The 16,685-nt window shown below is 41.7% G+C and overlaps 2 protein-coding genes across 2 annotated transcripts; one reads left to right on the top strand and one right to left on the bottom strand.

Annotated features, from left to right (window-relative positions):
* The first annotated feature begins 3,189 nt into the window (after positions 1-3,189).
* Positions 3,190-8,025, top strand: LOC122043278 (putative ABC transporter B family member 8). Its single transcript, XM_042603825.1, has 7 exons — positions 3,190-3,530; positions 3,613-3,667; positions 3,747-3,925; positions 4,043-4,500; positions 4,569-5,289; positions 5,378-7,056; positions 7,139-8,025. The coding sequence occupies exons 1-7, from the start codon at positions 3,282-3,284 to the stop codon at positions 7,482-7,484; spliced, it is 3,687 nt and encodes a 1,228-aa protein (XP_042459759.1). The 5' UTR covers positions 3,190-3,281; the 3' UTR covers positions 7,485-8,025.
* Positions 7,706-15,634, bottom strand: LOC122043279 (hexokinase-1-like). The gene is made up of 9 exons (XM_042603826.1): positions 15,101-15,634; positions 13,797-13,947; positions 13,524-13,706; positions 12,338-12,412; positions 12,058-12,213; positions 11,854-11,952; positions 11,644-11,774; positions 8,555-8,636; positions 7,706-8,453 (listed from the first exon to the last, which is right to left on the bottom strand). The coding sequence occupies exons 1-9, from the start codon at positions 15,370-15,372 to the stop codon at positions 8,100-8,102; spliced, it is 1,503 nt and encodes a 500-aa protein (XP_042459760.1). The 5' UTR covers positions 15,373-15,634; the 3' UTR covers positions 7,706-8,099.
* Positions 15,635-16,685: the final 1,051 nt, after the last annotated feature.

The raw sequence follows: 16,685 nt of genomic DNA, 5'->3' as shown, positions 1-16,685 counted from the left end.
AAATGTATTAACATTGTTTTACATTACTCTTTTATCTATTATGCTAACTCAATGTTGTAGGTAAGTCTTAGTAGATTAGCTTGGTCAGATACTAAGCAAGACTAGAGAAAGTCGAAACAGATCTGGAAGACCAAATGTTTGGCAGATAAATGGAGGTAAGTCAATGAAGGAGAGTGATTCAATAAGGGTGCGCCCCGATTGAAAGGGCAGTAGGCATCGACCCAATTTAGATCCATTTTAAAAACCTAAATTGAGACCTTAACTAAATCATGGTATAGAGGACATGGTCTAAGTCATAAATTAATCATATTATCATTATGCTAACCTTATTTTGCAAGGTAAATATTTCTATATTGGACTAATTCATTTTGTAGAACAAAGGGAGCACAAAAGGTGTAGGGTAAACAATCCCAAGGCGCCTTCGGTAGCTTAGAAGGCGCCTTCAGTACTGTTCATGGAAGGTGCCTTCGGGAGCTTGGAAGGTATCTTCGGTCGAATAAAATCAAACTTTGTCTACAATAAAGAGTAGATTTTTGTAGGATAAAACTTTGACTATGGAAGGTGCCTTCAGGACTATGGAAGGTGTCTTCCATACTCCATAAAAGAGCATCTTGACCAAGCCATTGAAGATATCTCTCATACAAGCTTGTACGCGTCCGATTGGCATTCTGACTGTTCCAGCTTCCTGCTGTTGCTCTGCTACGACGCTGTTACACTCTACTACTGCTAAGGAGCCGTCCGACATCGAGCAATCCGATCATCATTGAAAGTGTTGGGTAACAAAGTTAAATTCTGTACTTACTTTTTGCAAAGGGAAAAGTATAGCATGTTATACTTGTTCCTATTCTTTTTGTACTCGATCCCTTTTCCAATGGCTTTGGAAGAGGTATTTAGTGAATTACCCGTCGATAGGTTTGCGGGACCTGGGTCTTGGAGTAGGAGTCGTCGAAGGCTCCGAACTAAGTAAAATCGATTGAGTCATGTTTTCTTGTTTTCTATTTTTTTGTTTAAAATTTTCGCTACATATATTTTGATTTCAAAACCAAAGGATAAGTTTTAAAATCATGTAATTCACCCCCCCCCCCCTCCACCCCACACGTGTGTCTCGATCCAACAGAAAGTCTTAACGAGGCTAGGGGTGAAAGACATAGTTGAGAACTAGGCAATAGAAGTCTTAGCATTATTAGGTAATGGAAAGTCCTAACTGAAGATTAGACAACGAAAAGTTCTAACTGAGATTAGATAAGAGAAAGTCTTAACTAGAAGTTAGGCACCGGAAAGTCCTAACTAAGGTTAGGCAGCATAAAATCTTAACTAGAAGCTAGGCAACGGAAAGAGATTAGGTGAGAAGCCTACTGAGTAACTAGACCTAACTAGAGATTAGGCAAAGAAAGAAAGTCCAACAAAAAGTTGACAAGGTAAAATCCAAGTGAGTCAAAGGTTGACCAGATCAGCACGAGATAAAAAGTCCAAATATGTCAAAGGTTAACCGAACACTTGGTGAAGAAATCTTGGCAGGTTAAGGTTGACCGGATGTTGAGCAAAGAAACCCTAAAATTAGATTTCGGGTGTTAGGATTGGGTAATCGATTAAGGTATTGAGAGCTATTTTTGTGAAGCACAAAAGGTTGTTAAATTGATTAGGTTAATTGATTCAACATAGGTTAATCAATTAGTGCAATCGATTGAAGGTTTCTCGTGAGCGAATGGAAGCTTGTTGAATCGATTGGGGCAATTGATTCAGCAAGCCAATAGATTAGGGCAATTGATTAGTTGTGTTTTCATGAAGAAAAAAAAGGTTACTAAATTAATTAGCTTAATCGATTCAGTAGCTCCAATTGATTAAAGTACTTTTCGCAAGAACAAAAAGATTCTGAATCAATTAGGTTAATAAATTAGAAGTTGTCAATTGATTGGTATGATTCACCAATTGATTGGACGACAAAAAAGAGTTGCTCTGCAGGTTTTGAATGATTGAGCTGACGTAGTAATCAATTGGGGATGAGGTCAATCAATTAGGAGGCACATAAAGAACCCTAAAAAAGGAGTTTTCGTGGAGTTTCTTTCACACCAGTTCTTTAGGGTTCAAAGGAAAAGTGTTGATGTATTTCCAACCATCAAGAGGTAATTCAAAGCGACAAGCAAGCATTCAAAGCAAATAATTCATTGTAAAGTGTTATGCTTTCATTCCCATTCGTCTTTGGTGTTACTTGTATTTTGTTCTTGTGAGAACAATCTGTACTAAATTCCTTCACCTCTATAAAGTTTCTAAGAATGAAAAATTTTATAGTGAATGAGATCATGAGAGTTGACACCCTTGGATTAGTCATCTCAAAGAGATGGAGACCAAGAAAATCGAAAATGTTAACTTTATGATGTGTTCAACTTCAAATATCTACTGCAAAATCAAGAAGAATCGAAGCAAGCTATTTTTCCTAGTTCTCAAGTGTCTTAACATTATAAACCAAGGGAATAGACTTGATATTGAATGTGATATTATTATTATTATTATTATTGTTGTTGTTATTATTATTATTATGGTGGTGGTGGTGATGTTAATAAATATTTTATACTCTTCTATTATTTAATAGAAAATATAAATATTATTGAGTATTATCATGTCAAAATATTAATTAAATTATTAATTAATTTAAATTTATAAATGTAATAATGTAATATGAGACGTGATACAAAATTATTAATGTAAATAAATATTTTTTTTAATATTTTTTATAATTATTAATTATGTATAATTAAATTTTAAGAATTTTTGATAAGACATCATCTCAATCCGACGGATTCTGAAATCAATTCGGAATCATCATGGTGACAAAAGAAGTTTCAATTCTTAATGATCACGATTTTACTAAAGTACTAAGTATGAGTAAGATGATTTTCTTGGGATAATTCTTTCACTCAAAACATTTCTATTTCTCTCTTCCACACAGGAACAGTCAGACACCACTAACCACGTGTTAATTTTGGACAGATCATAATAACGTTTAGACTTATTCATTTATTTAATTGACCTTTTTATATTAATCGAATATAAATAAAGTCTTACACCGAATTTAAAATTCCATTAATCTTTGGCCACTTATGCTTGTATTTATTCTCTGCAACTTGGGCACGAGCGCATCTCTATATATATACGGCCTTGCCCATAGAGAGAGCTAGCTAGCTACCTCTCTGAACGTCTCTCTCTCTCTCTCTCTCTCTCTCACACACACACACACACGCTCCCTCCTCCATTTCTAAAGCTCAAACCAAATTAAGCAGTAAATGGACGAGGGGAACAAGGTAGAAGGCAAAGCTGAAGAAGGCGAAAGCCGACCAAGAACTGGGATTTTCCTGTTCGCTGATTGGGCCGACGTCGCTCTGATGGCGGCGGGGACGCTCGGAGCCGTCGGCGACGGCTGCTCCATCAACTGCCTTCTTCTCTTCGCGAGCGCCGTCATGAACAGCTTAGGCGCCGGCAACGCTCAAAACAGTGGTCATAACCATGCAGACTTCATGCAGGACGTGAAAAAGGTCCTAACTACTTCACACTCTTCTTCTTTAAAACATTATTTGTTTATTTATTTATTTGTTTTTTGGTTTGTGGTTTCTGCAGCACTGCTTGTACTTCGTGTACGTGGGATTAGCAACTCTGGTGGTGGCTTTCATGGGTAATTACCATGTCATTAATTAGCTGATCTTAATTCCTTATCATTTGAGACAGTAATTGATGCTTAATTTGCTCTGCAGAAGGGTACTGCTGGAGCAGAACGAGCGAGAGGCAGGTGCTGAGGATCAGGCACAAGTATTTGGAGGCGATTCTGAGACAAGAGGTTGCCTTCTTTGATTCGCAGGAGGCAACCACCGCAGAGGTCATTAACAGCATCTCCAAGGACACTGCTCTCATTCAAGAAGTGCTCAGCGAGAAGGTGATCCATTAAATATAATTAACTGATCGAATTGATTGAATTTAAAATTTAATTCTATTTTTTTAAAAAAATATATGATTTTAATTTTAAATTTCATAATATATGCAAACTGGTCAGGTGCCTCTGTTCATCATGCACTCTTCCACCTTCATCTCCGGCCTGGCCTTCTCGACGTACTTCTCGTGGAGGCTGTCGTTGGTCGCCCTCCCGCTCGTCGGCGTCCTCGTTATCCCGGGGCTCATCTACGGCAAGTACCTGGTCTACCTGTCGCGCGAGTCCCGCGAGGCGTACGGCAAAGCCAACGCCATCGTGGAGCAAGCGTTGAGCTCGATCAAGACCATCTACTCGTTCACGGCCGAGAAGAGCATCGCGGAGAGGTACTCCGTCATCTTGGAGAAGACGGTGAGGCTGGGGATCAAGCAGGGGATCGCCAAGGGACTCGCGGTGGGAAGCACTGGGTTGTCCTTCGCCATCTGGGCGTTCCTCGCCTGGTACGGCAGCGGGCTGGTGATGTACCACGGCGAGAGCGGCGGAAGGATTTACGCCGCCGGAATTTCCTTCGTTTTGGGCGGATTGTAAGCGTTCTTAGTCCTTTGTGTTTGTTTCTGGCTGTGAAATGAAATCCATGGATCGGTGTACGTAGATCTCTTGGCATGGCGCTGCCGGAGGTGAAGCACTTCGCGGAGGCGTCGGTGGCGGCGAAGAGGATACTCGAGAGGATCAACAGGCGGCCGCGAATCTATGCGGAGGATCCCAAGGGGTTGAAAATGGAGGAGATGCGCGGCGAGGTGGCGTTCGAATCGGTCGAGTTCGCGTACCCTTCGCGGCCGGAGGTGCCCGTGTTGAGGGACTTCAGCCTCCGGGTCCCGGCGGGGCAGACGGTGGCGCTGGTGGGCACCAGCGGGAGCGGGAAGTCGACGGCCGTTGCGCTGCTGCAGCGGTTCTACGACGCGGACGCCGGCGCGGTGAGGATCGACGGCGTGGACATCAGGAAGCTGCAGCTGAAGTGGATCAGGGCAAAGATGGGGCTGGTGAGCCAGGAACATGCTCTGTTCGGGACGTCGATCCGGGAGAATATTTTGGTGGGGAAGCCAGGCGCCGCCGCCGGCGAGATATTCGCGGCGGCCATGACAGCGAATGCCCACAACTTCATCAGGCAATTGCCGGAGGGATATGAGACCAAGATCGGGGAGAGAGGCGCGCTTCTGTCCGGCGGCCAGAAGCAGAGAATCGCCATCGCCAGAGCGATCATCAAGAACCCTGCGATTCTTCTTCTCGACGAAGCCACGAGCGCGCTCGACTCTGAATCGGAAAAGCTGGTGCAGAATGCCCTCGATCAAGCTTCCATGGGAAGAACAACACTGGTAAAAACGAAGAAAACCCTAATCTTTTCCCTCTTCTTGATCTGCTACACACGAAGCATAAATCCTTGTCGCCGTTGTGATGGATCAGGTGGTGGCTCACAAATTGTCGACGATTAAGAACGCCGACCAAATCGCGGTGGTAGATTGCGGAAGGATCGTGGAGATCGGCACCCACGACGAGCTCATCGCCGAGAAAAACAGCCACTACTCGCGCCTGGTGAAGCTACAGAGGATCCCGAGCAATCTCGATCCGGAGCCGGAATCCTTCCGCCCTTCCTCCGTCGCCAGGAGCAGCGCGAGCCGCCTCAGCCTCACCAAAGCCAGCCCCGCCTTCTCCGAGGACCAATCCACCGCCTCCGTCGCCGCCTCCCCTGCGCCCTCCTTCTCTCGGCTCATCGCCATGAACGCGCCGGAGTGGAAGCAGGCTGTGGTCGGCAGCCTCTCCGCCGTCGTTTTTGGATCCGTTCAACCCATCTACGCCTTCTCGATCGGCGGCATGATCGCCGCCTTCTTCCTCCAAGACCACGACGAGATGAAAGCCGCCATCCGCCGCTTTGCCCTAATTTTCTCCGCCCTCTCTCTGGTTTCGATCATCGTCAATCTGTTACAGCACTACAACTTCGCTTACATGGGCGAGCGCTTGACGAAGCGCATTCGGATACGGGCGCTGGAAAAGATCCTAACTTTCGAGGTGGGGTGGTTCGACGACGACGAGCATTCCAGCGGCGCGCTGTGCTCGCGGCTGAGCCACGAGGCGGCGCTGGTGAAAACGCTGGTCGCCGATCGCCTGTCCCTGCTGCTCCAGACCGCCTCCGGCGTGGTCGTCGCCATGACCATGGGGTTGGCCATCGCCTGGAAGCTGGCTCTGGTCATGATCGCGATCCAGCCCTCGACGATGATCTGCCACTACGCCAAGAAGGTGGTGCTGTCTCGGGTGTCGGTGGCGCTGGCGAAGGCGCAGCACAGCAGCACGCAGATCGCCATCGAGGCAGTGTACAACCACCGGATGGTGACTTCCTTCGGGTGCGCCGACAAGGTGCTGGAGCTCTTCAAGGAGGCGCAGGAGGAGCCGGTGAGGGCGTCGAGGAAGAAGGCGTGGGTGGCGGGCCTGGCTACCGGGAGTGCGCCGTGCCTGTCGTTTCTGTCGTGGGCGTTGGACTTCTGGTACGGAGGGAGATTGGCGCAGTCCGGCGAGATCTCAGCCGGAGACGTATTCAAGACCTTCTTCATCTTGGTGAGCACGGGAAAGGTAATCGCCGAGGCCAGCAGTATGACTTCCGACCTGGCCAAGGGCGCCACCGCCGTGGCGTCGGTCTTCGAGGTGTTGGACCGTCAGTCCTTCATATCAACTTCTTCTTCCCCTTCTTCCAACGGCGAGACCAAGCAGATACAAGGAAAGATCGAAATCCGGAAGGTGGACTTCACCTACCCGACGCGGCCGCTCTGCCCGGTGCTGCGTGACTTCAGCTTGGAGGTGAAGGCCGGGACGAGCGTGGGCTTCGTCGGCCGCAGCGGCTGCGGCAAGTCCACCGTCGTCAGCCTCATCCTGCGTTTCTACGACGTCGACCGCGGCGTCGTCCGCATCGACAGCACCGACGTCCGGGAGCTCGACCTCATCTGGTTCCGCGGCTTCACCGCGCTCGTCAGCCAAGACCCGGTCATCTTCTCCGGCACCGTCCGCGACAACATCGCCCTGGGCAAACCCAGCGCCACAGAGGATGAGATCGTCGAGGCCGCACGAGCCGCCAACGCCCACAACTTCATCTCGTAATAACCATCAACCACAACAACATTCCTATCAAATTCAATCGAGAGATTGATCATAACTAAACGAACGAAATCGATGCAGATCGCTGAAGGACGGATACGGCACCAACAGCGGGGAGAGGGGAGCGCAGCTATCGGGAGGGCAGAAGCAGAGGATCGCCATCGCGAGGGCGATCGTGAGGAACCCGAGGATTCTGCTGCTGGACGAGGCGACTAGCGCGCTGGACGTGGAGTCGGAGAGGGCGGTGCAGGAGGCGCTGGACCGGATCATGGTGGGTAGGACGACGGTGGTGGTGGCGCACCGCCTCAACACCATCAAGAAGGTCGACTCCATCGCCTTCCTTGGCGAAGGGAAGGTGGTGGAGCGGGGTAGCTACGCGCAGCTGATGGCCAAGAAGGGAGCCTTCTTCGACCTCGCCGCTCCGTGACGCCGAGAATCTACAATTTTCCGGCGAATCAAACTGCAAGCATCTTTGATGCCAATGGCTGATTGATTTACTCAATAATATCAAAATAAAAATCCAGTCGATTGCACTAGTCAATTTGCCGCGAGTTCATAGCTAGGCTAGTTCGCGCAAGCTCACCGTCTGGCTCACGGCGAGCTCAAGAAAAGACCGCCATAAGATCAGGGATCGAAATGCAGCTCAGCAAAAGAAATCCAAACAGCAGCAGTCTTATTTCATAACCATGCACTCAGGCACAAGGAAACCATGGAGATGAACAAAGTAACAGAAAAAACTGAAAAGTTTCCTGGAACAGCAACTTGCTCCGGAGGTTGCAGTTCATCGACATAAACTAAAGAAGGCGATCAGATCGGATCGTCTCCATTTATTTTTTATTAGTGAAAAGGGGGGAATATACCGAAGAGAATGAAAAACTAACCGCGGACAGTGCTGCGCGGCAATGGCAATTGCAGAATGCACACAAGTCTTTGCTCTTCTTGTGATGGGCAGTACCTCCTTGTTTCTACTTGCTATCATATGCCTATCTCAAAGGTTAACTTAACCATTTCCTTCAGATAAAATAAAACAACAAGATGCTCGTTAGGACTCTTCGAGCTCTAGATACTGCGAGTGAGATGCTGCGAGGAGAGATGCTCCGATGCCTGACCCATCGTTCGCCAGCTTGATGACGATGGAAGTCGAGGCTTCAGGCCCAAGCATCTCCTTGAGGGTACTCTGCAAACAATCACTGAATATGGTGTAGTGTTCGTAGAGCCCTCCATCCATCGCAATGACGGTCTTTGGGAGTTTACTGCCGTCCTTTGGTGGAGCATCACGCCCGATCTTCTTCAGAATGCCGACTATGCCGGCTGCAGCCAAGCGAGCGCCGCGCTTGGCAACTATGTCACAGATTTGGACGACCACTTTTCTGGTTTTGAGAGATGTATTAGGGATCTGTAACCCAAGGAGGATAAGATTCGATAAGAAATACATGTTTTGCATTAAAAAAACAGTAAGGATGCGATCATCTCGGGAAGACGGGAACAAATATGTACCCCCAAGAGTTCTTTCAGCTTAGTCCCGACCACTTTTAGATCAGGTGAGTTGTCATGGTGTATGGCTGACATGGCAGGTGTCCTGTGAAACTCAATTTGGAAATTTGATCAGAAAAACATACTGTGAAGAAAGAAAGAGAGATGATGATTTCGCGATAGAAAACACACTACAACGAAAAAGTTAAAACCAGTACAAGCAGTTCATACTTTGCTATGAATTTTAGATCATGAATTGAGCAACAAGACAACATAAAAAATTTATAATGTAAACTGAAGTTTAAGATTCGTCATAACTTGGCTAGTGAATAAGAACAAAATCGTTGATCAACTTAAAAGGGTTATGAAACTAAGATGAACTCTCCATTTGCAAATTAAATGAGTCAAGATGATGGTAAGAAGAGCAGTTTGTTATTTTTGCATTGTCCTAGTGAAGAGAAGAAGATAGACAGACATGGCGACAAATTACATTTTATTGTGATAAAAAGTCTAGTTCAAGTTAAGCTTATCATTTCAAAATTTGTGCTTGTAGAGGTATCATAAAGGTGCTAAAATCAATGAAATTTGTTCATCGGAAATATCGGTTAAGTCTGATAAGCTGCATTGCCTGCCTTAGAATATTCAGTCATTCAGGCAACTCCATGGACTTGGATTGCCATTGGGCAAGAATCGAGTATCTGATTATAGCAAAAGGCGAATACGCTCGCCCCCAGCGCCCCCGCCAATCCGTTCCAGGACCAACACGGAGGAGGTAAATCACAGGCGGCTACTAGCCTTTGGAATAGTGACTAGCACATAAGGGAGGTATTTACCAAGAATTGAGTATCTGAGCATACTCAGATAGTCGTTAAATTGGAAGCTGAGTCAAAAAATAATGAGCGATTGAGTAAAAATATATCATAATTCATTTGGTATAATCCAATATTCGTTTGGTGCAAGCGATAGAATTTTCACTGTTTTATTTTTTCATAATTCAAGATTATAGTAATGCCTCATGAATTACAAGAGTTTAAATCATAACCATGGCATTATTCTTTCATTGGATTCTGGATTAGTTCAATTAATAAAGAGTCACTGGACCCAAATTCATTTTAGGCATAACTAGCTGATTTCTATTTGAAACTAATCCAAGTGCAATACTAGAATTACCGATTAAATTGCAAATAATCATTATTTCTGTTCATTAAATCATACTATTTAATTGCACTTAATACTAATTATAGTTAGTTCAATTAGTTATATAGGGTTGATCCAAATGGATTCATTATACACTTTAGGAGAGCCCAAAAGTTAATTGGCAACGGTTAGATATATGAGATGATGGATTAAAATTTAAGCCCTATCATTGTGTTCATTCAATCACAAATATATTGGTCAGCTAGAAATAAAATTGGATTTGATTACTGATGACTAATATCAAGAATTTCGAGAAAGAGTGATGTCATTACTAAGAGTTTAATCCTTGATGTCATGTAATCTACGATCTATGGTGATTCATTGGGACACTCTTTCCTGTAACCAGACTATCACTTACAGTAGTTGATAGTTGTAATATACCTTCACTTTTGAGTTAATTTTCTGATTACTAATACTCTTTAACCCATCTCTTCGGGCCGTAAACGAGCCAATTCAAGCTAATCTCAGCTATGTTCAAACTTGCTCCTCAGAAAAAAAAAATATGCTCAAGGTTGTTTTCAAGATTTTTTATAAAAAGTTCATAGTGTGAGCTCGAATGGAGCTCTGATCAAGCTCCAGTATACACAAGGTTATCCATATAAGTTAGCTAAAACATAATACACCGACAAAATTCATGTTATTTCTTCAGTTTTACCATATCATTGATATTAATAACATAAAAATTTGTAAATCTCAAGAAATAAAACAAGAATAATACCATTGATATATTTGAGCAAACAAGTTACTAGACAAGCTTGAGAACAAGTCTGTTCATGAACTACCCACAAGCTTCCGTGCATACTAATTAAATTGTCGTCATAAATGTTCAAAGCTCATTTGCATATTGTATTGAGCTTAAAAATATGCCCAAGTTTGTTCCTCTTCAATTTTTGATACCAAAAGAAACAGGAACAGGAACAGACACAATTGGTTCATTTACATTCCAAGTACCAGCTCTTTAATCTAAATTGATGTTTCTCAATAATTCAGGATATGATATTTGGAAATATAAATATGTTCAAACAATTTTCTCCCACCGTATATATATTGTGTCAATAGCTTTTTGGGACCTAAATTGTCAGACATGACAATGCCATGTTTAACCACGTTTGCAATTAATGAAATTGTACAGATTGTGGGAACTCCCCTTCAAAAAAGTGAAGACACTTGAGATCTTAGTGTTTCATGTATATTGAATCATGCTTTTGCGAGCGCTTATATCTTGATCAGGACATTTCTCCATCATTGCTCAAAAAGTACATTTGGAATATTAGTTAACTGCTAGGAGCAAATTTGACATTTGATTTATTGACTATTTGTTGAATATCCTATCTCATTTCTCTAGACTTGTATCAATATGCACCACTATATTTATATATGTTCAAATGTAATTAATCGATCCTATAGTTAAAACGAAATAAATCAACTAGTGTGGAAGGGGTAAGGGGTAAAGAAAGACCAAATAAAACTCAAGACAATGCAATAACAAAAAAAATTGAACTGAACGTTACTAGTTATAATGGCATAGCCTTGTATAGATTTCAATGGTATCACTAACTCCAATAGATGGGGCAACCATGATCAAGGAAATCTCACTTCCAAATTTGCTATGACGAGATAATTTATATATTTCAACATAGCATACTTTGAATTATTTGTATTCAACTGGTCTTAGCTAAACCGCTAACAGAGATGATTGAGTTACAAGAGATAGATGATTAAGGATATGATATGTCTACCATGATGTCTTTCGTTTTTTTCCTTTGTTTTTTTGAGAACTTACTGTATGGAAGGCAACAAGTGCAAATCCTAGCTACCTATAGCTAAAATGGAAATTTTATCGTCAATAATATGGACAACAGTCCCAAGCAACAGAATTTAAAGAGCATTAATTTGTTAGTAAAGATCAAATATACCGGAGTATGAATGGAGTTTCAAGTTTTGGTGGGACAGTATCTCCAAACAACGCAGTTTCAGTAGCTAATTTTAGGAGTACTCTTCGTAAAATTTCACCCAGGTACATTCCAGACATTAACTTTTCAAAAATCTGCAACAAAAAATCTAATTGATTTTATAAATTGATACAATTCCTCATAACCAAAAAAATATGTAAACATACACATCACCTGTTCACCAGGATTCAAACTCGCTGCATCTAGTGCTTGGTCATAATCTGTTAGAGGAAGATGAGATGACCTGAAATTTCCCCACTCCATGTTGATAACCTAAATATTAACGATTTAAACCATGAAAAATAGACCAGTGAACAGCTAGACAATAGCCTTGCTTGATTAATTTGTCGTAACCATATTAGAGGAGCTGGCACTTACCATCTCCCCTGATTTGGGTAGGAGACCATGCCATTTTGGTATTGCATGAGCACGCTCTACGTAAGCTGCATTCGTCCCTGTGCCTAATATCACAGCAGCAACTACATCATGATCAAAATATCTCCCACCGGCTAATGTCCCAATTGTATCATTCACCTGTACCAAAGAATTACAGCCAGCATTTACCAAATCTAATCTTGATTATGACAGTCAATTGACAGCAAATTGATACCTGTGGACAAATCTTTCAGTGATAGGGAAAGGTATAAGAGAAACATACCAGTGCTGAGACTCGCATATCCAGGCCTTGTCTTTCCATGGCCCTAGTCAACTCAGTTACCACATCTTCCCCAACCTGCTTTTAACAAAAGCATTAACAAACTGAAGTAAAAAATGATTGTGATGTATGACTTGCACAACAAGCAATGCCAAAAAATACTTCAGATATATCTAAGAGCTCCAATTTCAATCATTTAATTAAATCAATTGCCAAACATAATGGCCATAGACTGAGATTTTTAAGCTACCAATTGATATAAATCTGCAAGAAATGTGCATTCAATGAGCGAATTGAGAGACCGAAAAACAAAGTGTTCCATGGCCACAAGTCTTTTGAGAAATTTGAAGAAATTAAATATTAGTAGAGAAAAAACATAAACCAAAGTAAGATTATAAAGTAAAGGATTTTCCTAATTTGCTTTTGTAGTTTTAAAACCATCCTATTTAATCCCTGGTTGTAACTGTTTGTGATAAATTTATAAGCATGATGAATGGAAACAAATGGGAAAAGCAAGCCTGTAGTTTCAAAATAATGTTTATCTTCTTCATCGTTCTCTCCTCGTAGCAAGGCCGTCATTAGGACCTAAAAATCTTACAATCTTAGAAGCCCAAATGACCAACATGATCTAGATCCCATGTAAAACTGGAATTAGATTGAGGTGTTACGATCTTACACCTTGATCCTATGTTCCCTCATCATGCTTAGATAAGATCATGGAAACATCAACTTAACCAGATATGCAAATAAAAAGAGCACCAAAGATTATGGACTAATTTAATGAAAATCCTTGAGGTTTAGCAAAAGATCATTAGAAAAGAAAAACATCAAACAAAGATGGAAATTTTCAGTTTCAGCTGCAAATCATAATTTGATAGTCTAATAATTATATGAGAACCAACAGATTTCGAAGAACCTATTTACACAAAACATAGTGAAGAGATACAAAAAGTGTTTCTAGCTTCTATTGCAAATTATATTCTAAAATCTAAAGGTTCATAAAACAATGAAAATATGAGCATTGTTTTTTTTAGAAAATTACAAATTACTCTGTCTGACTTTCAACAGGGAACAAAGCCAGAAGCTTTTTTAAAGTAAGCTACAAAATGGTCAAGCAAGAAAACTAGTTTCATCAAGCAACGGGAGAGAGAATTTCACTGAATGAAGCTAAAAGGTGGTCAGGAATTACCGTGCTATCGATATTAAAACCTTTTGTCCATTTAATTAGGGTGCCTGATGCAATTGAAGTTTGTCTCACTGGAAAAGAGAAGGTGAATCCAAGCTCCCTCTGCCTACCAATAGGAAGGTGAAAATCATCACCTTCAGCAGCAACAAATTTTGCTAAAGCTGAAGCGATAAAATCAAAAAGTTCCTGAAAATGTTCTCAAATGTAAGAAAGGTGGTAGGTGCTACAGATGTCAAAAATGAATAATTAACATAACAATCAGGACTTTTCACTTACATCTGAGCCTCCAACCATTAGATGTGGTGGTATGGAGACCTCCTCAAATTCTTGCTTGACAACACGTTTCTCCTTCCCTCCTAGTTGAACACGAAGTACTCGGAAGTTGGTTCCTCCAAGGTCTAAAGCATAAAACAATCCCATCTCATCCCTTGTAAATAATATCCAAGGACTCGGAGGTGTTAGTTTAGAATGTCAACATAAACTTGAAGTTGTAGATTGAATACAACACTAGAAAAAAATACAGCAGTTTAATTCTAGCCTCAATTCATTCTTGAGGACCGTTCTTCATTCAGACATAAATCCAAGTGGAAATTTAAATGAAATTTCCTAAATGATATATGTTTCATATATATACTCTCAGCATAAAATTAATTAGTTTTTCTTTTTTTTTCGTCAGAAAATTTTATTCACAATAGTACTTCAGGCGTTCTTTAAGGCAGACATGAGTTAACTAAAATTCTCAAGCCAATGCTTGCAGGCTAGATGCATGGTACGATTAAAAGTAAAATAGATCACTGGCTTGAACTTACAAGTCTCTAATGCTACGTTACCGACAGTTAGCAGCATATAAAGCAATCTCACAAGGAATATTTAAAAAAAAAAAACCCAAAACATTAGGAAAGCTAACGATGGAAAGCATTCAAGAAGATAGAAAAATTAGGCAGTTCTCACTAGCAAATTCTCATAAAATTTTCTTATTGTACTCCAATGAGATCCAGGTACACAGAAGTGCAACAACTTCAAAACTTTTGAAAGCTTGTAAAGATTCAAAATTGTTAAGTCCAAAGACAGCTAATGATATGAAGTAAATAAAATTCTGCAAGTATTCCACATGTCTAAAGCAATCATTGATCCCTCTCAGATTGACCATGCTATCATCACTCCAGCTAAAATTGACTAGTGTTAGGAAGGGCAGATTGCCCATTCACCAAAGTGTGCCCCATTGATCCATTGATCGTCCCATTTATTATCAAAATAGGGCTAGAAAGAGCATCCATAAATTCTATTGAAATCAGGGTGAAGAAGGCACAAACAGAGAGAAGGAAGATAATAGGAGAATACATTACAATTGAAACCTAGTTTTTTTCTTCTCTTATTAACTTTAGTCTATTCCTAGCTCTGTTAAATTGATACGAGATCCAACATGCCACTATGAAATAACTAAACTCTGCGGAGTTTATAAAAAGAAAGATCGCGACCAAAATAGCAAACTTTCAAGATTCCACACAATACATATAAAATTGATCGTTTGACATACACAACAAAGAGGTTCCTTTCGGATAAGGGAAAAAGGCATATACCCAGTGGGCAGGTTGTCGACGTAGCTGATCAGCATCTTCAGCTTGCTGCCGCCCTCGGAGGCGAGGCCTGCGTGCATCTCCACCGTCATCGCGTCCGCCACCTGCCGCAGCTTCCCGATGGGCGTGGCGGCCCGCTCCTCGAACTCCTTGATCACCGCAGCGACCCGAGACCACCGGCCCGAGCTCCTCATGCGGTGCCGCACAACGAGCACCGCCACGGCGCACGCGGCCGCAGCGCACACCACCGTCGTCGTCACAGCCACCTTCCCCATGCCTCCCGAACCAGAGCTGTTCCTAGCCGATCCGACGCTTGGAGCCCCGTCTTCCAAGATCCCTCCACGGGATATCAAAAAAGAAAACAGAAATCACAAGATCAAAGATGAAACTTTGTGAGAATCCGCACCATCCTGTGTTCGATTAGGATCGCAGAGGAAGGGAAAGGAGGGATCTTGAAGGTGGCTTCCTCAGGACTTTGCCAACCTCGAGGACCGGGCTACCGGGGTAGGGAGGGCATCGACTCCTATTTTCCAGTAGGAAAAACAAAAAGGTCGTTGGAGATAAAAATAAAAATAATAATAATAATAATAATTTAATAATATTAACATTTTAAAAGCCCTAAAATATATACTTGTGTTAATTAACAGTAGTACATGTGTACGATCTTACTCTCACGATGGATAATTGATTCCACGCAAGCATGAATGGGATGCGAGCATAAATAAAGTAATGGATAAAATTATTGAGTGGCGAAATGAATAAACAAACAAAAATACAAATTTGATGCATGCCAAATTTTCTAAAAAAATGTTTTTTAAATTAAGTAATTTACTTGAGCACCCTTGTATTTATTAATATTTTTATATCCTCGTTCTTTCAAAAAAGGAAAAAAAAACTCGTTAATTATATCTGTTAAACGACTAGAACTTGTATATTTACAAGAAGATACCTTCGCTCATCCCTAAACCCTAATTTTGACTAGATTGAGATGTCTCGTTCTGAAATGTGTAACTCATATTAGAAACAGAGCTATATTCAGAAAGGGACGGATCTAAAAATATAGAGGATAGGAACGAATTTAAACTAAATTAAGTTGGGATGGATTTTAGCATTATATAATGAAGGAGGTAGGCTGGGCTTTAGGGGTTACATTTGGTAGGAGGTAATTCATCCAGTAATGTAATTATATTATATTACAATATTAATTACTTTATTTACCTTAGCGGTTTCCAGTCTCACGAATATAGAGGGAAGTATATGCAGGTATATATATCATAAACGCATGGCGAATAAACCTCAGGTCGTCAGTTCCTGATAATCGACCCCTGACCATTACGTCCTGGGGGCTTAATATAATTTAAAAGTTATAATGTAATGTAATATGTATTAAAAAGGTAATAAAGTTTTATAATTTGAATTACAAGATCAACATCGTGTAATCCGATTACATTACAAGATTACTGTTTAACTAAAATTTTACTATCAAATATACCCCTAGTCTATTTTCGTCATGAATCGATCACCGACGTTGCTTCTGCCATCGACCGCCACCGCCACCAATTATTGGTAGCCACCACTCGCCGCCGTT

The sequence above is a fragment of the Zingiber officinale genome, chromosome 2A (genome assembly GCF_018446385.1).
Source record: "Zingiber officinale cultivar Zhangliang chromosome 2A, Zo_v1.1, whole genome shotgun sequence".
NCBI classification, from domain to species: domain Eukaryota; kingdom Viridiplantae; phylum Streptophyta; class Magnoliopsida; order Zingiberales; family Zingiberaceae; genus Zingiber; species Zingiber officinale.
Note: the sequence above shows the minus strand (reverse complement) of the source record. Positions and strands in the feature narration are given on the sequence as shown.